At 37.9% G+C, this 23,152-nt stretch overlaps 4 protein-coding genes across 7 annotated transcripts in view; 3 read left to right on the forward strand and 1 right to left on the reverse strand.

The window, feature by feature from the left end:
- The window catches only part of LOC111811509 (transcription initiation factor TFIID subunit 4b), a 7,301-nt gene extending 4,220 nt beyond the window's left edge, over nt 1-3,081 (forward strand). For 3 of the 4 annotated variants that reach the window (XM_023698396.1, XM_023698397.1, XM_023698395.1), the window contains 9 exons: nt 54-175; nt 305-392; nt 482-617; nt 747-802; nt 878-934; nt 1,045-1,185; nt 1,582-1,647; nt 1,749-1,986; nt 2,377-3,081. In XM_023698396.1, coding sequence (XP_023554164.1) covers nt 54-175; nt 305-392; nt 482-617; nt 747-802; nt 878-934; nt 1,045-1,185; nt 1,582-1,647; nt 1,749-1,986; nt 2,377-2,549 — 1,077 coding nt within the window. In that variant the 3' untranslated portion in view covers nt 2,550-3,081. The remainder of the gene's footprint in view (nt 1-53; nt 176-304; nt 393-481; nt 618-746; nt 803-877; nt 935-1,044; nt 1,186-1,581; nt 1,648-1,748; nt 1,987-2,376) is intronic. The other variant, XM_023698398.1, reaches the window with a different exon arrangement.
- Nucleotides 3,082-3,572: 491 nt separating this feature from the next.
- On the reverse strand, nt 3,573-6,722 carry LOC111811366 (aluminum-activated malate transporter 12-like). Its single transcript, XM_023698176.1, has 6 exons — nt 6,294-6,722; nt 6,055-6,195; nt 5,703-5,975; nt 4,730-4,851; nt 4,507-4,650; nt 3,573-4,430 (listed from the first exon to the last, which is right to left on the reverse strand). Exons 1-6 carry the CDS (start codon nt 6,535-6,537, stop codon nt 3,795-3,797), a joined length of 1,560 nt encoding a protein of 519 aa, XP_023553944.1. The 5' UTR covers nt 6,538-6,722; the 3' UTR covers nt 3,573-3,794.
- Nucleotides 6,723-10,772: 4,050 nt separating this feature from the next.
- Nucleotides 10,773-13,672, forward strand: LOC111776297 (plant intracellular Ras-group-related LRR protein 5-like). Its single transcript, XM_023655719.1, has 3 exons — nt 10,773-11,374; nt 12,390-13,306; nt 13,379-13,672. The coding sequence occupies exons 1-3, from the start codon at nt 10,840-10,842 to the stop codon at nt 13,532-13,534; spliced, it is 1,608 nt and encodes a 535-aa protein (XP_023511487.1). The 5' UTR covers nt 10,773-10,839; the 3' UTR covers nt 13,535-13,672.
- A 6,087-nt stretch (nt 13,673-19,759) lies between these two features.
- Nucleotides 19,760-21,965, forward strand: LOC111811156 (protein LOL1-like). Its single transcript, XM_023697905.1, has 6 exons — nt 19,760-19,976; nt 20,134-20,329; nt 20,753-20,866; nt 20,945-21,058; nt 21,287-21,396; nt 21,586-21,965. Exons 2-6 carry the CDS (start codon nt 20,266-20,268, stop codon nt 21,616-21,618), a joined length of 435 nt encoding a protein of 144 aa, XP_023553673.1. The 5' UTR covers nt 19,760-19,976; nt 20,134-20,265; the 3' UTR covers nt 21,619-21,965.
- The last annotated feature ends 1,187 nt before the right edge of the window (nt 21,966-23,152 follow it).

A 23,152-nucleotide genomic window follows, 5' to 3' on the forward strand; every position in this document is an offset into this window, starting at 1 on the left:
TTTTTTTTTTTTTTTTTTTTTTTTTTTTTGTTTTTTCTTGTTGGGATTTGCAGTTAAGCTCTCAGGTACCATCTGCAACTACTCCTGGAATGCAAAATAGGGCACCTCAAAAAAAAGGTGCCGTGGGCCAAAAGAAGCCTCTTGAAGCACTTGGCTCGTCACCACCCTTATCAAGGTAAATCTGTTTTCACTTGTCTTAAGTCCTGGAAGTGAAGTTTATTTTGGAATCTTTAGAAACAAATGCATCATTATTCACAATTAACCTTCTTGGTCCTTTCAAATATAATTGACTTGTACCCAACAGTAAGAAGCAAAAGGTATCTGGGGCTTTTTCGGATCAAAGCATTGAACAACTTAATGATGTCACTGCAGTCAGTGGAGTTAATATTCGGGTACAATTCTCATATTTCATGAATGGTTGGTTAGTTCTAGTTGGTACCAACACAAATGCTCAGAAGGAAAAAATTATGGTTTTGACCAGGAAGAAGAAGAACAACTATTTTCTAGTGCAAAGGAGGATAGTCGAGCTTCTGAAGCATCACGGAAGGTTGTACAAGAAGAAGAAGAGAGGCTGCTATTGCAGAAAGCCCCATTGCAGAAAAAGCTGATGGAAATCAGTTAGTGTCTAATTCTTTAATTAATATTTGGTTTGCAGTTCTGTTTATGTGAAGTTATTTGCGGCAACTGAATGGAAGAAACATCATTCTTCAGTGACTTATACTAATTGGCGTGTTTGTATGTGGCAGTGGCTAAATATGGTTTGAAGAGCATGAGCAATGACGTTGAGAAATGTCTCTCATTGGTAAGAAGCTAGTCACTTTAATCATTTTTTTAGGTGGTGCATTAACAGCCTTATAGACAATAACTGTATCTTCAGAGTGTGGAGGAAAGATTACGTGGGATTATAAGTAATCTAATCAGGCTGTCAAAGCAGGTCAGTGTATTTCCTTTCATTTTAACTTCTCTTCGATATCTCTCATTCTGTACTATAATATCACAATCTGTATGTTATTGTGTGTTCATACTTTTGATTGATCTCTCCAGCGAGTGGACACTGAGAAACCAAGGCACCGAACACATATTACTTCAGATGTTCGACAACAAATTATGTTAGTAAACCAAAAGGCCAGAGAAGAATGGGAGAAGAAACAGGCTGAAGAAGAAAAACTCCGTAAGCTTAATGATGTAAGCATTTCTTTTGCTTTCCTTGCCTATGGTCTAACCAGGACTTTGTTCAATAGTGAAGAACATGGTATAAATAGCATTAGTAGGAAAAATGTAGTACATTGGTAAGCTTTTCTTCTACTTGTTTGGTATTGGCTTGTAGTTCTCTATATTTATTTTTTAATAGGACTTCTCTATCTTCTTATTGGCCGTCTTTCTCCTATAAATAATATTGATTATGTTTTTGCGAAACTTAGCTTGTCTGTCAAATATTTATGGGATTCGGTATGAAGAAACATAATATAATTACTGCATCATTAATAATTTCACAAGTGTGGGTGGGAAGTTTTATTATTCTTCCCCTTCTCCATATCTCTTTTTCTACAGTCACATTATTGTAAATTCTTTTTCATGCAGCCTGAGGATGGTTCAGATGTTGCTGGTGACAAGGACAAAGATGAAGGTCGAATGAAATCAGTTAAGGTGTTGAGAGTGCTACTTGATACTACTTTGACATTTCGATTGATTCGGAATTCTTTGGCGATTTTATTTTGTTTTAATAAATATATTTTCTTGTGGTTTAGGTAAACAAAGAGGAGGACGATAAAATGCGGACAACAGCAGCAAACGTTGCTGCCCGTGCTGCTGTTGGAGGAGATGACATGCTATCAAAATGGCAACTTATGGCTGAGCAGGCGCGACAGAAACGTGAAGGTGGAATGGATTCTGCTTCTGGTTCTCAGTCGGGGAAAGATACTGTCCGTAAGTCTTCATCAGCAGCAGGAAGACATGGAAAGGACAACCAAGAAGGCGATAGGAAAGGTAACACCACTCCATTTGTCATATCTAATACGGCATTGGATGTTTGTCCAAACTAAAGTAGATAGTCTCATCATTTTGGGTTGTCACAATCAAACATGCTTGTGCCTTTGGCCACCACAAATCTTATTAATAAATAACAAAGAAAAGAAAAGAAAAAGATCACAGATATCCCATGGACATCATAAAATGATATGGAAGTCGAGCTATAGCGAGTTTGTTTCCAGAGAAATGAGTATCACGAACTCTTGTCAGCATCAATAGCTTAATTTTAACTTGTTTATGATAATCATCCATCTACTTTTTTTAAATTTGATCGCATTCTTTAAATTAGAGAGAGAACAAAGAAAATAAGCAATATTTTAAGCACATCTAACTTGTTTTTTTGCACAGGAACTTCCAAAAAATTTGGAAGGAACCAAATGAATGCAAGTCAAACTAGGGTGGCTCGTAGTATTTCTGTTAAAGATGTCATCGCCGTGCTGCAAAGAGAACCCCAGATGTCCAGATCCACCACAATATATCGTTTGTTCAACAAAGTTCGTTCCGAAGCCACCGGCGAATAGAATTGACTATAACAACGGTAAACTAACATCCCTAGAGACGTGCGTTCGTTTGGCGGGGTTCTGTCTGTCTGAACTAATGGTATTGGCTATATGATAAACTGCATAGTTTTTGAAATATAACTGCTTAAGTTGGTAGCTGCTGCTAGACCAATTAGAAAAGGAGTTCCTCAAGAGCTTGTACAGATTAAAGAAGGCTCAAGAGCTTGCCCGAGAGAGCTCTATTTGCCACAGTTTGGCGCTGATTCGTTTCTGGTTTTCAACACGCTGAAAAGGGAAAGGGAGGGTGATGATTCGGATCTTTGAGCTCATGAGATGGAAGAAGATTGTGTTGATGTTTGGCTTCAACCAAATCCATCGGCTATACACTCCCTTTACCACCTTCATGATTTAGCTTTTTTTTTTTTTTTTTTTTTTTTTTTTNATCTGTGTGTGTGTGTGTGTGTTCTGAATATTAACGCTATTGGAGTGCTATTATGTAAGCTCCTAGGCGTTTTGTCATTGATGATAAATTATTTTATTCTTCTTTTTTCCACGTCGATGATAGTTCAATGATGGTTTGGAACCTCATATAAGTCTTCCCATCTTACAGGTGTTTGTATGACTCAATAACCCGTTTAACTCATACTACTACCAAACTCAATCTTTCCACGTTGATAGAATAATGATAGTTTGGAACCTTCAAACTCAATCTTTTAACGTTGATGATAGTTTAATGATAGTTTGGAACCTTTAAACTCAATCTTTCCACGATAATGATAGTTTGGAACCTTCTATAAATCTTTCAATGCAATCATTGCAGGTGTTCATGATAATGATAATCCATCCAACTCAGGTTAATTGAAAATTTTAGTTTGGTTTGTGAGTTAGAAAAAAATTAAGAATATTTGAACTTTATGAATGGTATCACATAAGATATGATATGTGATGCATATACGATAAGGCCTAGGAAGTATGAAAGGGATACTCGATAAGGCCTAGGAAGTATGAAAGTGATACTCATATAGTGAATTCTGTGTGCACAGATAGATAAACTCAAACTATGTTTATAAAGGTGAATTTGAATCCAAGACTAGGTTTTAGGTCACAATACTGTCATAATATAGTCATGTTTGCATGTATATGCATTTTTTGACTCCAATAGTGAGGTCACTTACACGATATTTTTATTAGTCGGTGCTACAAATGTGAACGATTATATGTAAATTCAACCCAGGCTTCATATATGAATGATATTGATAATCCCAATTACTCAGCACCACTAACAGAAGACAGCTGATTTTGAGACACATTGATCTTTGGCTTCTCACATTTGACAGTTATGTGTTGTTCTTCATGATCATCACCATTTATGAACTCTTTGAAGCAAGCAATTCTGCCCAATTCTTCAACTTCATCTATAACATTGTCAAGCTTAGCCACTGTCTCAACAAGCAAAGAAGCAAAGGCTGCAAATGGAAGTGCTTCTGAGAACTCAAGGCTTGTGATAGCTATTTTACTTAACTGTGGCCTCAACACCTTCCTTTCAGCCTCCCTTGATTGCTCACTTGCCCGTTTTGTCTTCCATTCCATCAATGCCGATGAGTCGGTTTTCACACTCGATAACGATCCCCCTGACCTGCAGCGCTTTTGTCCTGCTTCTGCTGCTGCTAATGCTAGCATATTGCTGGCTTTGTTTCTGTTTGAGCCTAGGAACAACCGTGGCTGCGATTTTATCGCTTTGTTCAAGTCTTGTAATGCTTCGTGAAGATGGTCCGAGAGGATCTCTGGTGAACAATGTCGTCGATTACGTATGCTGTTAGCGAGTTCAATCAATGCTTTTGATACTTCCCGCGCTACACGAGTGCAAGGATCTTTGAAAAGGATTCGAACTGATCGTGGAGTCTAGAACGACATAAAAAGAAACTCTTAGATTGTGTCAATCATTGCAAGTACTAGAATTTGAACCAATATGATGCACCTGAATCTCGGTCTGCAGGCAGCCGTGTAGAGCGACAACGGTGTAACCGAAATGGCGAAGAACGCCGCCCAATTTCACATACTGCTGCCATGGGATTCTGTAGCAGTGACTTGAGTGTCTTGGCTCCCAGCTTGCTTGTAATGCCTGCTCAGTTTACAAACAAATATTGAACAAAGTGCAACAAAAGTCATTCAGAAAAAAGTATCAAAAAAGGCTTTCCTACCAAAGATTCATCAATGGATTTTGAGTCTAGAACTGCCTTGTAACCTTTGTAGATTTGGTCCCCTGAACAGCTCTCTTTGTTTTCGTCGATCTCGGTGTCGAAAAAATACTCGTTAACACAGCCTGCAAGTGTGATTATTACGAGTATCAGTTACTTACACTCACATGACAGATGTGAGATCCCACATCGATTGGGGAGGAGAACGAAGCATCTTAAGGGTGTGGAAATCTCTCCCTAGCAGACGCGTTTAAAAAACCTTGAGGGAAGCTCGAAAGGGAAAGCGAAAAGATGACAATATCTGCTAACGGTGGACTTGGGCTGTTGTTACAAATGGTAGTAGAGCCATACACCTGGCGATGTGTCAACGAGAAGGCCCCGAAGGGGGGTGGACATGAGTGGGTGTGCCTACAAGAACGCTGGAGATTTGGGAGTCTCACATCGATTGGAGAAAAGAACGGGTGCCCGCAAGGACGCTAGGCCTCGAAGGAGAGGTGAATTGTGAGATCTCACATTGGTTGGGGAGGAGAACGAAACATTCTTTATAAGAGTGTGGAAACCTCTCCCTAGTAGACGCGTTTTAAAAACCTTGAGGGAAAGCTCGAAAGGGAAAACCCAAAAAGAACAATATCTGCTAGAGGTGGGCTTGAGCCGTTACAAATAGTATCAGAGCTAGACACCGGGCGATGTACCAGCGAAAAGGCTGAGCCCCAAAAGGGGGTGGACACGAGACGGTGTGCTAACAAGAATGCTGCGTAAAGGGAGAGAATTGGGGGTCCCACATTGATTGGAGAATGGAACGAGTGCCAGCGATGATTCTAGACCTTGAAGAGGGGTGGATTGTGAGATCCCGAAAGGGAACCTTAAGGGGAAGCCCGAAAGGAAAAACTGAAAAAGAACAATATCTGCCAGCGGTGGACTTGGACTATTACGATCACGTGAAGATACTTAAAAGCAAGGTGCTCTTGTTTTGTACCTTCAATGGATTTGGCAAGCCCTTCAAGCTTGAGAACTGTTGAATTATGGAGCTCTTCACCAGACCAATTTGGGAAGATCAATAAGCTCATCAAAAGGCAGACTCCACAGCCAATGGCAATGGTATACAATCTATCGTGTGCGATTTTCAAGACATTATCGACCCGGTAGCTCGACACGGTTATAAGATTAAACGTCAAGAGAAATATCACCACTCCATAATCATAATTCTTCTTTATTTTGGGAAAGAATCTCATATATGTTGCTGCAGCTCCTGTGACAAAGTTCAAGTTTTAGCATAAACTAAGGATCATTAGAAACAACCTTAAAAGAACAAACAAAGACAAAATTACCTATAAGAAAAACAGCAGCTCCAATGAAACAAGCTCTAAAAACTCTTCCAGATCTATTAGCAACACCCTCAATGAAAAAAGCTAAGGATCCTGCCAATAATGTCCCCAACCCTCTATTGAGTCCTTTGCATAAAGTCGCCCCTGCCATTAAACCACGACGACTTTTAACTACGAATTTACAATGAAAACTTTAGTCTTTGCTCGGACCCTGATCGAGTTAGATAGAGAAAAGAACGAACCGGCGGTGAACTCTAGAACGACGACGACCGTCATGACAGCCCATGTCGCATTGCTACCAAGCCTTTTGAACAATGGCTCTATTAAGTACAACAAAGAAACAAGTGTGAGAGAGAGACCAACTTTGAGAGAGTGGATAATTCTCCTAGGATCTTCAGCTCCCACTTTCTTGGAGGTTTTCCAACACAAAACAGGAAAGTGTTGGATTTTGTCCATTGTCACTTGGATGTGTTTGTTCACTTGCATCTTCTTATGGTCTTCTCAGCATCAACTCTAGGAAGAAACAATGACATGTAATAATAATAATAATAATAATTCAATGAACAAAAACCTTAAAAAAAGCTAAAACATAACCAATATGATGAACAAAATTTGACAACATATATGTTTTTTGATCTAAGTTGGTGGAATAAATTGGAAGTTCTTGTGTTTTTGAGAGAACCCCAAGTTTTTTGTAGTGGGTTTGATATGTCACTTTATATGCTCATGTCTCGAGAGAGAGAGAGAGATGGAGAGTCACATGTAGTGCAATAAAGTCCACAAGTATTTGAAGGGTAGGTTGCCATTTTTAAGCCAAATGTCAACTCAAAAGTGGAAGCTTTTACAACTATTTTCTCTTGCAAATGGTGAACTACTAGAGCCCAATTTTCATGATGATTTTGTTTACCATCAATGAAAAAAACTAGAAAGAAAATTGAGATTAGGATCGTTTCTAAGAAACACGAGGGGATCAGATTGAGACGAAACGAGCACCGTCCAAGAGTTGACTAAAATGAAATTGGGAAGTAGTTGGAAGTTATTATAATGAACATGAGAGTTTTGAACGGTGAGATCCCACGTTGATTGGAGAGAGGAACGAGTTTCAACGAGGACATTGAGCAGGGTGGGTTGTCATGAGATCCGACGTTAGTTGGAGAGGGGAGAGAAACATTCTTTATAAGTGTGTGGAAATCTCTCCCTAGTAGACGCATTTTAAAAGCCTTGAGGGGAAGCCCGAAAACTATTTTCTAGCACTGAGTTTGGATTGTTACCGTTAATATCAGAAGCGTTTAAAGGGTATGAAAACCTCTCTCTAGTAGACACATTCTTTATAAGGGTATAGATTGTGAGATTCTACCTCGGTTGAGGAGGAGAACGAAACATTTTTTATAAGGGTGTGGAAACCACTCCTTAGTAGACGCATTTTAAAAACCTTGAGGGGAAGCCCGAAAGGAAAGCCCATAGAGAATGATATCTGCTAGCGATGTGCTTGGACTGTTACAGTTGGTATCAGACACGTTTAAAGGGTGTGAAAACCTCTCCTTAGCAGACACATTTTTTATAAGGGTGTAGATTGTGAGATTCCACATCGGTTGAGGAGGAGAACGAAACATTCTTTATAAGCGCGTGGAATTCTCTCTCTAGCATACGCGTTTTAAAAACTTTGAGGAAAAGTTAGGAAGGGAAAGCTCAAAAAAGAGCAATATCTGTTAGCGGTGGGTTTGAGCCGTGGGTTTGAGCCGTTTGAACCGTGATTAAAGTTGAGAACGAGAGATTAGTTATGATTAAAGTGTTGAAATGTGTTGGTTTAGGTGTGCACCGTCCAAGGGTTGACCAAAGAAAAAGCTTGAAAGGCAAAAGAGTTCTTCACAAAACAAAACTCTCCTTTTAGCGTTGTGAAGATGACAAAAACTTAAAGCTCCAAAAAGAAACAAACTCCCCTCCTTTTTTAACTTTCACGAGCTTTGCTCCTTTCTCTCATGCATGGCTCATTTTTACCCTAATGATTCCGTTCCGCTGTTTTCCGCTCACGATTTTATTTGAGGTCGAGTTTATATATATTATAGCTAGTTGAGTTATGGATTTTATTCCGAATGAGAGATTTCGAACCTCAAAACAGGTATAGTTGGTCATGCACTTACGGAGATTAGATACGTGGAACACGTAATGCAGGGATGGTGACAAAGTCAATCGCTCTAACGTGTTATTAGAGCCATGCCCTAAAAACTTAGCCATGTCAATAGAATTCTCAAATGTCGAACAAAGGACTCTACAAGGCTCCTTGAAGGCATAGTAAAAAATGACTAAGACTCCAAAAAGAAAAAGGAGTCGAGCCTCGATTAAGGGGAGATATACTTTGTTCCAGGGGAGGTGTTAGATGAAAGTCCCACATCGGCTAATTTAGGAAATGATCATGGGTTTATAATCAAGGAATACTATCTCTATTGGTATGATACTTTCTGGGGAACTCCAAAGCAAAGCCATGAGAGCTTATGCTCAAAGTGGATAATATCATACCATTGTGGAGAGTCGTGTTCGGTACGATCCAATCTAAAATTTCGAAGGGTCCATTGAAGCATGGACTTCACTTGCCTTTACGTCCAAACCTCAAAACACTCTTCATCTATACCTCGTTCAAGAACACATTATTGCTCTATCGTTCATCCTCATTCTAGTTTTTTTCACGGCTTCATTATTGCTCTATCGTTCATCCTCATTCTAGTTTTTTTCACGGCTTCATTGGTAAGTCAAGGGAAGTCACCAATCCCTCATCGCCCACAAACGACCAAAAAGGGAAGGAGAAGGATCCTTCGTCTACATTCACCTGTTTGTCGGTTGAACAATTTCATTCCCCTCTTTCTTTGTTCTGCTTAAGGGACTAGAGGCTCCGGAGCTTGACCTTATTCAAACACTGTAAACTCTCATCTTGTCTTGCTTTCCGCTTGAAAAGCAGCTAACTCCTGAAATAAGACAATGGATTAAACAATGTTGAATATTATTAATTGGGTAAAACGATAGCTATACTGATCTTCGTTATGTTGGGAGAGATGATGCGACAAAACGTTGGAAACAAACCAATACAAAATTTGAACTCATCACATATTTATTACCACATAGTATGGGGCTTGAAATGGATGGAAATGGACAAAGATGTTAGGGTTTTTATGGGAGTTGAGGGGTCATGGGTAGCTTGTGATCAAAGATGAGTATTGATTTCTTACCACATAAACCCATCTCTTATTATTTCATCCCATTTTTTCTTTTCTTTTTTGGTATAAAAATACGAACGAATTATTCTTTTTCTAAACATCATTCGTGAGCAAAGAATCGATATTGGAAGGAAGCTATTTCGGTAACTGTATGCGTTTTGGATTGGAAATTCATTCGAAATCTGCGTTAGATCCCACACTCAGAATCGGAGTAAAATAAACGATCCTTAGCTTCATAAGTGCTCAAGGCGCACAGGGCTGGAATTAACAACTCCAACTTAAATTACTCGGGTAATTGGCTCTACTATTGGCATGGTTTGATGAATTGAATGAAGTATAAACGGCACGTGCCCTATGGCCCCTCCATGTGCCATATTTTATGACAGACGACGTATATTATGTTATATTATGCTATGTTATGCCATGACTATGTGATGATGTGTTATGACTCATGTTATACTATGATATGTCATGCACACCACGTTAACAAGAATCTTTTCAAGACTGAAATGTTGTTATGCCAAATAAAAAACGAATACACGATATGCATATCATATGATTTAAAGCTTGGAGACTTCATGCATTTTTGTATAATCATGTGCATTGAGATACTTTCCCGTTATGATGAGTATGAGCATGTACATTACGATATTTATGTTCGCTGTGATATCACGTGAGCTCCTTTCCCTCTGTGGCTCCAGTAGCATGCGTACGCTAGTTAATGGGTAAGCTTAGGGGGTCCATGTGTGCGGATATGAGCCGTGTGTAGAGGAGTACTACACATCCAATTTTTAGCCTAGATTGGGGAGCAGAGTTCAATACCATGAAATGTTCTTATAAAAGGATAGATCCCTCTATGATTCTTTGTATATGCATTTCCAGACCCTAATAGTGCGGTCATCTAGTGATATTTCTTAAAGTACTCCAGTTACGTGCTACCCTTATTTTTCAAGTAAAGGTAAGACACCTATACACGGATGACAATGTCGCAGTAACCACTGTGGACTGAGGTTAGGATATATGTGTTTCATGTTATTTGTAACCTTAATTAGATCAAGATATTGTTTTATTCTTTTCTTTGTTTTATTTAAATTTTCATTATTTGCTTTCTGTTATAATTATTTTAACAATTTTATTATTAACGTATAAATCTACTGACATAGTTTTGAAACGTTTTAAATGATTTTTTTTTTCATCTATCTACACCAACAAGATGCACCTTCGTTTATCGGTGGCTTAATCATACTTTACTTGATAGTTTACATGGAACAATTTTATGTTGGGTGACCTCGAAATTTTCTACTATACATGTGAGTGAGAACAAAACATCATGAAAGTACTCGTATTGATTTGTGAAGATAATCTTCACTCTTAAAAAACGAGGAGTAAGTAATGTGATCATGTTGTAAGTGATGCGGTAAATGTGGAGAGCGTCAGATACCAAATCTGAATTTCATAAATTACTAATAAATTAGTAATGATATATTGGAGTGCATTTTTATTAATGAGTATATACATCAAGAAATGAATTGTGAATTGAAAGTTCATATCAAATTACAAATTGGAAGCCCCAATCGCCATGGATGCGACCTTCAAGCAAAACCCACTTCCATCTCCCGTCATAGACACTGTCAACGAAATCACTAGAATTTTCCGATCACTTCCGGCCAGACCCTCCATAGAAGAGGTCGAAGCAGCCGTGGCGATTCTCAATACTGTTCAGAACGACGAGGATTTCAAATTGGGGGAAATTTCAAAGCAGGAAGTCCCTCAAAATGTCCCTGAAGAGCTCTTCTCCATTTTGCAGCAGATGAGGAAGATGATGGTGTTGTTCGAGAGCCATGAACAGCGGCGAGAGGCCGTTCGTTTGATTGAGATCGATAAGATGCTGAAAACCTTCGATGAACTTATTCTGAGAGCTTCTGATTTGGTTTCTGGCGATTCTCAGGGCCAGAGGGCTCTGAATTTGAGTGATCCAGTTGAGAAAATTGCAAAGGAGACAGTAATCAGTGATCAAAATTTGGAGAAGAATAGGGGAGATGAAGAATTTGAAAGCAATGGAAATAAGGATTTGGTTAAGAATTCTTCATTCATTCCTCCATTATCTTCTTCAGGTAGATTTCGAACTCTCTCTCTGTTGATTTTCATTCATTCCTCCATTATCTTTCTGTGATATGAAGTTCTCTGTAATTAATTAGCATTTGATCTTAGTTTGATTCATGAAGTTGTGATAATACTCTATTTCCTTTGTGATTGGGGAGGTTTAGCTTTGATTTGAGGTCTGAATCCTAATCCATAGGTTGCTACTGAAGTTTAATCAACTAGATGGATAAGAAAATTTTCCCCCTGACTTTTTAGTTGATTGATATTTGAAGAGATGATTTGATAGAATAGAAGAGAGTGTAGTTGTGAGATCCCAAATCGGTTGGAGAGGGGAACGAAGCATTCTTTGTAAGGGTGTGAAAACCTCTTCCTAACAGATGCGTTTACAAAACCGTGAGGCTGACGGCGATACGTAATGAGCCAAAACGGACAATATTTGCAAGCGGTGGGCTTGGGCTATTACAAATGGTATTAGAATCAAACATCGGGCGATGTGCCTGCGTCCTTACTGGACCCCAAAGGGGTGGATTGTGAGATCTCACAATTGGTTGGAGAGGGGAACGAAACATTCCTTATAAGGGTGTGGAAACCTATTCCTAACGGACATGTGTTAAAAACCGTGAGGTTGACGGTAATACGTAACAGGCCAAAGCAGACAATATCTGCTAGCGGTGGGCTTGAAGGTTTGGACTCTTACAAATGGTATTAGAGCCAGACACCGGGCAGTGTGCCAGCGTGGACGCTAGGCCTCCAAGGGGGTGGATTGTGAGATCCCACATCAGTTGGAGAGGGAAACGAAACATTCCTTATAAGGGTGTGGAAACCTCTCCCTAACAAACACGTTCTAAAAACCGTGAGGCTGACGGCGATACGTAACGGGCCAAAGCGGACAATATCTGCTCTTGTTACAGTAGAATAAAGTTCAAACTTTCGTAAACATGCCGTTGACATAACTTTGTTTTGGATAGAACTTATCCATCTCTTTTCATTGTCTTATTAAGTTTGTATTGTTAATCTGTGTTGAAGGTGAAGGAGAAACTGAAAAACTGAGTTTAATGAAAGTTGCTGATCTTATTGAAAACATTGCTAAAAGTGGGTTAACTGTTCTGAATCTGAAGGGAAAGTTGATGGATAATATGGAATTTCTTCCAATTTCCATTGGGAAGTTATCTGTTCTTGTTGAATTAGACCTATCAGAAAACAAAATCATGGCACTTCCACCAGAACTAAGTAGCCTTAGATTGTTAACAAAGTTTGTCATTCACTCCAACCAATTAATAAACCTTCCTGGCACGTTCGGGGAGCTTGTAAACCTCACCGTCGTCGACCTGCACGCAAACCGGCTAAAATCACTGCCAGCTTCTTTTGGGAACCTGAAAAACCTTATTTCTCTCGACTTGAGTTCGAACCTTTTCACCCATTTACCAGAAATCGTTGGATCATTGACTAGTTTAAAGATGTTAAACGTAGAAACCAATGAGCTCGAGGACTTACCTTACACAATTGGATCATGTTCGTCACTTGTCGAGCTACGACTTGACTTTAACGAGATAAAATCTCTTCCCGAGGCAATCGGAAAGCTCGAATCGTTAGAGATTCTCACCCTGCATTACAATAGAATCAGAGGACTTCCCACAACAATAGGAAATCTCCCCAAGTTAAGGGAACTAGACATTAGCTTCAACGAACTGAAAACGATCCCTGAAAATCTGTGTTTCGCTGTTAGCCTCCAAAAGCTGAACGTCGGCAAGAACTTTGCCGACCTGACAGCGTTACCGAGATCGATCGGGAACCTGGAGATGCTCGAGGAGCTTGACATAAGTGCAGACCAGATACGATTCCTGCCGGAGTCTTTCAGGTTCTTATCGAAATTGAGAGTTCTCCAAGCGGATGAAACGCCATTAGAAGAACCACCAAGAGAAGTTATTGAATTGGGTGCTCAGGTAAAGCAAAAACACATCAGTTTTGAAGTTATAATTAATCCATCATTCAAATTTGAAGTTTGTTTATGTCAGGCTGTTGTGAAGTTCATGGCTGATGCAGTGGAAAAAGGGGACTTAAAATCTGAGGCAACAGAGGAGAAGGGGTTTTGGTTATGGTTTTGTTCATTATGTTGCTCCAAAACAAGTGATGCGCCTAATCACAGGTTATCTACTGAATTACAGCTTTGATTTGTTGATTTTTCATTGAAAATAAGGCTAAAGGAACCTTGTTTTTGTGTGTATAGTGGATGAATGATAGTTTCTAAGTGTTGTTGTTATGGTTTTACTGAAGAAAGATTAGAGTTTGGTAAGCAGGGCCAAAACGGACATTTGGATCGAAAAAAATTGAATCGAACCGAACCGAACCGACTACTTGATTGAAGTAGCCACTAGAGGACTTTTATCAAACGAACCAACCGAAACGAACAAAATGTATGATCAACTTGTTTAATGAGTCTCTGGGGCTTTTAATTTTGTGTTAAATAGGTTATGAAAATTGAACGAGGTGTATATGTCAATTATAAGCATGTTTTTGAGGCTATACGACTCGACCAAAATGTCAATAAAAACACAAAATGCTTGCTAAGAGGAATGGGCTTCAACAGTTTGGTGGAACAAATGGGCTTCAAAAATTGATCCAAACTTCTTTTTTCTTTCTAAGTTTAAGAACGACGATGATCTATGTTCGAGTCTACAAGAGGAAAGAGCATTTCTCGGACAATGATAGTAGTCTTGAACCCATACCTTTGATTCCCGCCTTGAGACGCCCACCAAAAAGCTTGCATTTTCCTCTTCACTGAGTACGTAAAGTAAGGGTAGTTCAAGTAACCAAGCCTCGGGTGATAGCCTAATCGAAGAAGTTGAACTTGTGCCCAAGCCCCTCTTCTTTGTCGAGCTGCTTTGCCCCTATGGTTGCGATAAGGAAGTGACTGTCGTCTTCTCATATCATATAAAAAGAAAAGTTTTCGCCTTGTTCTCTCTTTTCCCGAGTCATTATAAGGAGTTCTCACATCCCATAGAAGTCAATCCTTTTGATTAGGACAAAATGAATAAAACCAACTTCTAAAAAGTGGTTGAGTTCGGCTTTCGGGGTTACCCGCTATTCTTTGTTTGCATTCAAAGGTCTTGTGCCTGCGCCATATACTTACCGGGTGATCCAGGAATTAGGAAGCGCTAACAAGCAAGAAAATGTCCCTTCCTATATCGAGAGATGGGCTAAGGCACCTTTACTAATATTCTAATAGTTGGTCATTCTTTCTTTCCTTTTTTATTATTGAAAAAGGAGCAACTTTCTCGCTTGTTGTTTTAGAAAGATGGTAGGAGTGTGTTCGCCTTTATTAATAGTTTCAAAATTCAAGGCTCTTCTACCCTCCGTAAAGCAGCTCCTCTCCTTTCCTACGAATCTACAACTCTCTTTAATGAGAGAGACTCGACACCTTAAATCAAGCTCCATTTTTTATAAGTTCTGTTTGTTTGGTCTTAATCAAGATAGGCCAGGGGCATGTCGGGACGTTCGGTAGCTGCTTAGTCTCATCCAAGAGTCTAATCTCTTTGTACTGTTTCTTTTTTATCAAAGAAAAAAGGGGGTCGATTTAGGCTCCTTCCCTATTAAATCTTGATATAATAGAGATAATTCTAATCACGATAAATTTATTTAACCTGTTCTTATACATTCAATCAAGAGACAATGAATTACGGCTAAGCTAACGCTTATCTACAATACATTTATTAAATAGTTCTAGGCTAAAGTTGGTTGAAACTTGCCCATCGAGTCTTACCATTTATGGGATTTTTTTTATTTTCAAAACATAAATAAAATATTTTGCTATCGAATGTGATGTCAAATCGACTGTGACATCAAAAATGGTTTTTAATTAACACAAAAATGATGAGAAAAAGTGGGTTAGTGTTTTGATAAGATGAAATCCTTTGGGATTGAAATAAGGCCAACAAGTGGATGTCTTTGTTTAGAAATGGATTGGGTTAAAGATATAATTTAATTTGAGTAATATGAATAAATATGAATAAATATGAATAATTATGAACAAATATGAATAAATATGAATATGAATGATGTGAAAAGGGACACAAATAGTTTACATTCTTCATAATATCATTAAAATAGTCAACCTTATGTTGTCAAATCAAGTAGATCTTAGAGAGTTGTGTAGGCCCCATCTAAAATTCATTCTCATCTTCAATCTCATGCAATGGAGGAAATCAACGATATTTAGTTTTGATTTGGTTTGATTCCAACTTCATCGTCTCTTTCTTCCAACTAGAATAGGAAAGTTTAAAAGTCTCCTAAATCGAGGTAGAACGTGTAAAGTTACGTGCATCTGTAACAGTGTGGTATGAAAAATCAAAATTTCTTAGATAGAGTGAAAACGTAAAATCACGTGCTTTGTAACAGTGTGATATGAAAGTTTAAAGTTTCTTAGATAGGGTGAAAACGTAAAATCATGTGCATTAGTGTGATATGAAAGTTTAAAGGTATGAAAGTTCAAAGTTTCTTAGATGGGGTGAAAATGTAAAATCACGTGCATCGTAACAGTGTGCTATGAAAGTTTAAAGTTTCTTAGATAGGGTGAAAACGTAAAATCACGTGCATCAGTGTGATATGAAAGTTTAAAGTTTCTTAGATAGGGTGAAAACGTAAAATCACGTGCTTCGTAACAGTGTGATATGAAAGTTCAAAGTTTCTTAGATATGGTGAAAACGTAAAATCACGTGCTTCGTAACAGTGTGATATGAAAGTTCAAAGTTTCTTAGATATGGTGAAAACGTAAAATCACGTGCATTGTAACAGTGTGATATGAAAGTTCAAAGTTTCTTAGATAGGGTAAACACGTAAAATCACATGCATCGTATAACAGTGTGATATGAAAGTTTAAAGTCTCCTACGTAGGGTTAGAACGTAAAATCGTGTGCATCGTAATAGTGTGATATGAAAGTTTAAAGTCTTCTAAGGAGGGTTAAAATGTAAAATCGTGTATATCGTAACAGTATGATATGAAAGTTTAAAGTCTCCAAGGTAGAGTTAGAACGTAAAATCACGAGTGTCGTAACAGTGTGATATGAAGGTAGAGTGCAAACGAAAATCACGTGTATCGTAACCATGTGATATGAAAGTTTAAAGTTTCCTAGATAGGGTTAAAACGTAAAACCACGTGCACCGTAACAATGTGATATAAAAGTTTAAAGTCTCCAAAATAGGGTTATAACGTAAAATCATGTGCATCATAACAGTGTTAAAACATAGAATCACGAGCATTGTAACAATGTGATATGAAAGTTTAAAGTCTCCTAGAAAGAGTTAGATCGTAAAATCATGAGCCATCTTAACAACGTTCAAAGGATGTGAGACAAGTTATTCAACAAGTTTTCTTCAATAATATATGTTTCGAAGTGGTCCTAATGATGTGCTAAAATCAACGACACTTTCTTGTTAGCTACAACCTTTTGCAGAACTAGATTCTCGTGTCTACTATCTACGGTCATGTTTCTTGTAAACCTATCAATTTCAAAATAAAAGAGTTCCGTGGCTAAGAATGAATTGTCCGGACCTGCAAATATTAAAATCAATCTTAAATTCAAACCCAAGCGCTTACAACTTTGGAAAGAAATGGTATAAAGAGTGTTTCTATTATCTTGAACGGAAACAAGTTCATCAAACGGGCAACATCATTTTACCTATTGAATTTACTTTGTTCCCAAAACAAAATAAAATCGAGCGTTTTTTCAGGCAAAAAGTCTTAACTTTGAAAAAAAATGGTAGATGTCGAGTTCGAGTTGGGTACAAAGTAGATTGAAATCGAGGGAAAGAATAAGGCCAAAGTGTTTAAAGTGAGCATTCAAAGTGAATGTAGTTTTCAAATGGTCCATGTTTTGTACACATTTGATTCAACAAAACTTGATATAGTTCTTTCACATCAAACCCTTCTTTGGAATTTCTACTCCTCAACTTTGTTTTTGCTTCACAAATTGCTTCTTTCATTACTTTTCTTTTATTCTCTAAATCGTACGCTTTCTGTTTTTCATGAAAAAGGTCGATCTTTGTAATGAAAAGTTTGTGAGAAAAATTGTGTAGGAAGAAATTATTAGTGTAACCGTTTCGAAAATTTTAAAAAGGGAGAAAAATCGAAAGCCGTAACTGCTGACTACAAAAGTCAAGCTTGACTCGACTGCTCTCGTAAGAATTTGTCTCGATTGGCTTTGGCATGTCACTAGTTTCATAGTTTAGTACACAACTTTGTTGCGTGTTTAGCTTTATTGTGTTTTGACTTTGTCACAATAGCTTATGGAGCAATGTCCATTTGAGTTTGGCTTCACCGCATGGTCGGCTCATGTTTAGTGCATTCGATTCTCTATAACACTTAGCTTCACCGCATGGTCGGCTTTATTGTGTTTTGTTTTTTCTCACGAGTTTAGAATCAGACTAAAAAGTAGAGTTATACGTCAAGATTTATATTTTGGAACAACTTTGGACTAGAATGTCATATCGTTTTTTCGATGTTTCGTTCTCGCTGACACAGTGCCCGATGTCTGGTTCTAATACCATTTGTCAAAGTCTAAGCCCATCGTAGCAGATATTGTCTTTTTTGGACTTTCAATTATGGGTTTACTCTCAAGGAATGTTTCAATCCCCTCACCAACCGATGTGAGATCTCACAAGACACGTGGCAGGCGAAGGAAGGACGAGCGTAGTTAGCAAGGTGGTGACAGATGTTGAGTTCTAGTGAGACCATGCCTTAGCTTTAGAAAAACGAAAAATGAATCTGTGTGGCTGCTTCAATCTGGATTCAAAGGTGCAACGGGTGCATGAGACCGACGGTCCACTCCGACTTATCCTGCTAGCTCGAAACTGCACCCAATTCTTCCACGCCAATATCTAAACTGTCTGACCAATAATAGTGACCCTATCTAACCTAACCACGAGGTAGGGTAGGGACGAAGATCGATTCGTCCACACCTATTTCATTTTCTATCCTTGCAAAATTTTCCATTTATTTTGTAGGGATCGAAGCACGGATTCCATGCAGGAAATTTGCCAGGATCCGTTCCCCACGGATAATTTTTTCCCGTTTATTATTTTTTTAAAAATATACTTAAAAGTTCTCATTTTTTACTATAATCCTTATTAAAAAAAAATTAAGAAAATCCTAATAACAATATATTTCACAACCAAATATATATATATATATACCAACCTCATTTTTAAAAATTCAAATTATGTTAAATTAATAAAAATATACAACAAATACTCCGTCAACTTTCAAAAGCTTTATTAATACTTTTAAATTAAAAAAAAAAAATCATTGCCAGTTATTTTTGTATGAAAACAATTAGTATTTTGTTTAAAAAAACACTCCTATAACTTTCTACTCGTATATAAAAAATTCTCTTTAACGTTAAAAAGTTTTATTAATACACTCTTGTTTTAGAGTTTTAGTTCAATCAGGTACCATTAATATTTTGTTTAATAAATACCTATAAAATTTAAAAAATAGCATTAATACCCCATATATATAATTAAAAAAAATGCAAAAAAGTTCTTACCATTAATTATGAACAAAAATCGTCTATCATGCAGGTATAAATTATCTTTAAATTTTTAAATATTACTATTAAAAGTTCATAAGTATTTTTTAAATGTAATATTAATAATAAAAATATTTTTGAAATAAAATATTTACTATTTAGAATTATTTATTTATTTATTAATTTAAGATATCCTTGAATCAAAGTTAAAAGTTGTAAAAAAAAAATTAAATACATCCAAGAAATTAAATTAAAAAGTCTATTTAATTTGGAATACACTTGGAAAATATAGTCTCCAAAATGTTATATTTTTAATAATATAGGAAAATAATAATAATAATAATAATAAAAAAGTAAAATGGAGAGCTATGGAGTGTGGCATGAGAAAAGATGGAGTCGATGGTTGATGGAGAAAGAGAGAGGCTGTNTAGAGAGGAGCGTGTGGCCCTTCGCCCCCACACTCACATGTTCCCAACGCCTTCATCACCAAACTTCAAAAATTAACCCAATTCTTAACAATACCCCCTTTCATCTTCTTCTTTACCATCCATCCGCCTGCCTTTATTAAGAGGATATTTTGCGGTGATAATTAGTTAGAATATATCTCACATATTTAGGGAGTTGTTAGTATAGATTTGATTAACCGTATATTTTATTTATTTACCAGATTTAGTTAGATATATATTTTTTCTATTTTTAGGTATTAGTTGATAGTTTGTATCCTATTTAAACGTGGTAAACATGAATGAAGATCATACTTTCGATCCCAATTCTATTTCTATTTCTCATTCTTAACATGTCTCCACCTCTTTACAACCCTCGATTCGATCCATAAATCAGTGTTCATGAGTGGGGTTGATCGGCGGAGCAGCCCCTCCTCTTCATGAGTGGAGTTGATAGTTTTGGCTCTCTCATTCTTGCTTGGTTACTTTGTCAAATCTCTCGAGTTTTTTTTACATAAACCCCTTTCTCTCTCTCTCTCTCTCTCTCTCTCTCCCTCACTCTATCCTCTGCAAGTTGCAACTCTATGAATCTGCCCCACTTCTTCCATTGCCTTTTCAAGCTTTCTTGTTGGGTTTCTCTTTATTTGGTTTGTTCCATATCTTCTTCAATAATCATACATTATAGTTCTTTACTCTGTTTTGTGGGTTTTGCTTCATTTCAATCCAAATTTCAACCCAACCCATGATGTAATTTTGTTTCTAATCTGTTCTTGTTTAAGGGTTTTCTGTGAATTTGTTCATCAGGCTCATATCTAGATTCTTGTTTCCATGGGAGAGTAGCTGGTATTGCTTGTTGCTGAGGCAGTGAGGTTTTAAGAGGTGGGTTGGAAGAGAAAGAGAGAAATAGGGAAGATTTTCCTCTTATCAAGCTGCAAAATGCCACCGGTTCCTCTTGCACCATATCCAACACCTCCTGCACCTTATTCACAGCCTGCTAATGGTATTCACTCTGTTTCAAAGCTTTACATTATTGTTTGGTTGCTGAGGAATTGATTTGGTTTGTGTGAGATCCCACGTCGGTTGGGGAGGAGAACGGAGCACTCTTTATTAAAACCTTTATAAGGGTGTGGAAACCTCTCCCCACGTGTTTTTAAAGGGAAAGCCCAAAGAAGACAATATCTATTAGCAGTGGGCTTGGGCTGTTACAGTTTGCCATTTTTCAACTTTCCGAGTGGGAAATCTATTGATTTTCCCATTCAATGGACCTCAGCCCCACTGTTTGAGGTACCATATCCATAGCCAAATTGGTTATGAGAAACCCTGCAAGAATGGCTCAAGTTTTCAGGCTTAGTTTGGATTTTCTATGTGTTTGTGTGTGTTTTCATAGATCAGTGTTTGAAATGTGGATTTTGTTGGTCATTAGCCACACAGAGCCAGCTTGTGTGCTCAGGATGTAGAAACCTTTTACTTTATCCTGTTGGGGCAACCTCTGTTTGCTGTGCAGTTTGTAATGCAGTCACTGCCGTTCCACCTCCTGGTATATCTGTTCTTCCTCTTCTTTTTCACCATCTGCAAGAAATATTGGAAGTTTTAGTTACTTTATGCTGTAAAACAGGCACAGAAATGGCACAATTGGTGTGTGGAGGCTGCCATACTCTTCTCATGTACATCCGCGGCGCCACGAGCGTTCAATGCTCTTGTTGCCACACTGTCAACTTAGCTTTGGAAGGTATGGAAATCTAACTAGTTTCGAGAGTGATTCTACAAATCTTGGTAAATTTCTTTGGCTGCCTAGAACAACTCCTTCCTAGCTAGCTCCCATCATGAATATCAGCATTCTCTGTTCACTAAGAACATATATTCGAATCCGTTCTTCTGATGATTGTTTGGGGATGCAAACCTTGGTGTTTTAAGGCATGACTCCTGTGCATTAAGCGTCAAATGTATACCGTTACAGCAAATCAGGTGGCACACGTTAGCTGCGGGAACTGCAGGATGCTACTGATGTATCAGTATGGAGCACGCTCAGTGAAATGTGCAGTATGCAATTTTGTGACATCAATTGGTGTAAGTATAAAACTTTCATTCTATTGAATTACTGTTAGTTTCATCAGTTCAAGCATCATCTGAAAGCTCAGAACACACCAACAGAGCTTTGATAGTTCTATATTTCCATTGTCGTTTCTTACTCGAATCTGAAGAGAATCCGTCCATTCTAGTAGTAGTACCTCACACTATTAATGTCTTTCATTGTAGATGACAACAAGTGCGATCGATCAAAAAGCTTAATAGCTAAAGTTATCGTAAACATGGTTGTCCCAAATTCGACAACTGCGGCTTTGCAATATTCATAACGCCCTACACGGTGTTTGTCCGACTCAACAAGCGGAGGTTCTTTTTCGTATTCACTTGTATAGAGCTTTATTTCTGTGTGTGAACTTTAAATGTTTGCTTTTTTCGTCTTCATAGTCCTTGAATGATGTTTGTATGATTTAAGTAGTTTTGGCCTCCTTGGGGGGGAAAGAATATATATGGTATCAGACAACTTTCTATACTAAGCTGAGTGTAATTTTTACCCTCTCTTTGTGAACTGCACAAGAAGGTTTATATCAGATATCAGCTTTTTGAGATGTCAATTGCTTGCTTCGTTATCACTGCACAATGACCTGATCCATGTGAGTTTTGTTTAGTTTGTTTAGTTGGGACCAAAAGAGAGATAGATAGAGGATATGACTAAACTGCAACCTTTGAATTTAAACAACGTCCATTCTTCAACTCTTTTAAATTCCGATGGTCCAAGTCCACAGCTAGTAGATATTGTCTTTTTTGGGTTTTTCTTTTCAGGCTTCCCCTCAAGGTTTTTAAAACGCGTCTGTTAGGGAGAGGTTTTCATACCTATATAAAGAATGTTTCGTTCTCCTCTCCAACCGACGTGGGATCTCATAATCCACCCCCCTTCGAGGCTCAGCGTTTTTGCTGGCACTCGTTCCCTTCTCCAATCGATGTGGGACTCCCCAATCCACCCTCCTTCGAGGCTCCATTGCTTGATGTCTGACTTTGTTACCCTTTGTAACAACCCAAGCCCACCGCTAACAGATATTGTCTTATTTGAACTTTCCCTTCCGAGCTTTCCCTCAAGGTTTTAAAATGTATCTATTAGAGAGAGATTTCTACACCCTTAAAAGGAATGCTTTATTCCCCTCTCCAACCGATGTGAGATCTCACAGATTCCTACCCTATGGAATCCAAAATTGTTACATTTAACTTAAACCGACACGTGAGCCTTCCCGAGTTTGAAACCCATTGGATAAAAAATGTCATGGACTAGACCAGAAAGTAAGTAACAAAGGGGGTCCCGATGACGCGTTGAGTATGCTCGGAGAGCTACGAACATAGGGAAGATAATAACACAATGATCATTATCTTCACACTGTGATTGTCCAATAGTTTGCCTTCAAATTTTAAGCAGATCAGTACTTGTTGATGCTCCAACAAAACTGCCTGTCCCACAAATTAGTTCAATGTCTACCCTTCAAACCTTCCTCCAAAATGAACCGAAAGTATCGAGACCAAAATAATATCTAAACCTTTCACGATGTATATATGTCTGTCATCCAATGAATGGATAGATATTGAAGCCTATTTTAAAGTTCTTGTTTCTCTCAGCTAAATTATAGTCCTTTTCATCTAATTTGACCAGAAAATTGGCTGGAGGGGGTCCTCCTCCATTTATTTCTAGCTAGCTCATTGAGTACGAGGGAAACAATCAAGATCTCGTAATCCTCAAGCACAATTCATCCTAGCTGATACAGATCTCGGAGGC

Source organism: Cucurbita pepo, chromosome LG15 (genome assembly GCF_002806865.2).
Source record: "Cucurbita pepo subsp. pepo cultivar mu-cu-16 chromosome LG15, ASM280686v2, whole genome shotgun sequence".
Taxonomy (NCBI): domain Eukaryota; kingdom Viridiplantae; phylum Streptophyta; class Magnoliopsida; order Cucurbitales; family Cucurbitaceae; genus Cucurbita; species Cucurbita pepo.

What these genes read in the sequence shown, in the direction of transcription:
- LOC111811366 (XM_023698176.1), bottom strand. Translation starts at nt 6,537, where the DNA reads ATGCAAGTGAACAAACACATCCAAGTGACAATGGACAAAATCCAACAC. An exon ending in GCTTGCCAAATCCATTGAAG is followed by an intron (nt 4,852 to 5,702) that starts GTACAAAACAAG and finishes TCACACTTGCAG; the next exon opens with GCTGTGTTAACGAGTATTTT. An exon ending in GCCTGCAGACCGAGATTCAG is followed by an intron (nt 4,431 to 4,506) that starts GTGCATCATATT and finishes ATGTCGTTCTAG; the next exon opens with ACTCCACGATCAGTTCGAAT.
- LOC111776297 (XM_023655719.1), top strand. Translation starts at nt 10,840, where the DNA reads ATGGATGCGACCTTCAAGCAAAACCCACTTCCATCTCCCGTCATAGAC. An exon ending in TCCTCCATTATCTTCTTCAG is followed by an intron (nt 11,375 to 12,389) that starts GTAGATTTCGAA and finishes TCTGTGTTGAAG; the next exon opens with GTGAAGGAGAAACTGAAAAA. An exon ending in TTATTGAATTGGGTGCTCAG is followed by an intron (nt 13,307 to 13,378) that starts GTAAAGCAAAAA and finishes TGTTTATGTCAG; the next exon opens with GCTGTTGTGAAGTTCATGGC.
- LOC111811156 (XM_023697905.1), top strand. Translation starts at nt 20,266, where the DNA reads ATGCCACCGGTTCCTCTTGCACCATATCCAACACCTCCTGCACCTTAT. An exon ending in TTATTCACAGCCTGCTAATG is followed by an intron (nt 20,330 to 20,752) that starts GTATTCACTCTG and finishes GTTGGTCATTAG; the next exon opens with CCACACAGAGCCAGCTTGTG. An exon ending in CACTGCCGTTCCACCTCCTG is followed by an intron (nt 20,867 to 20,944) that starts GTATATCTGTTC and finishes GCTGTAAAACAG; the next exon opens with GCACAGAAATGGCACAATTG.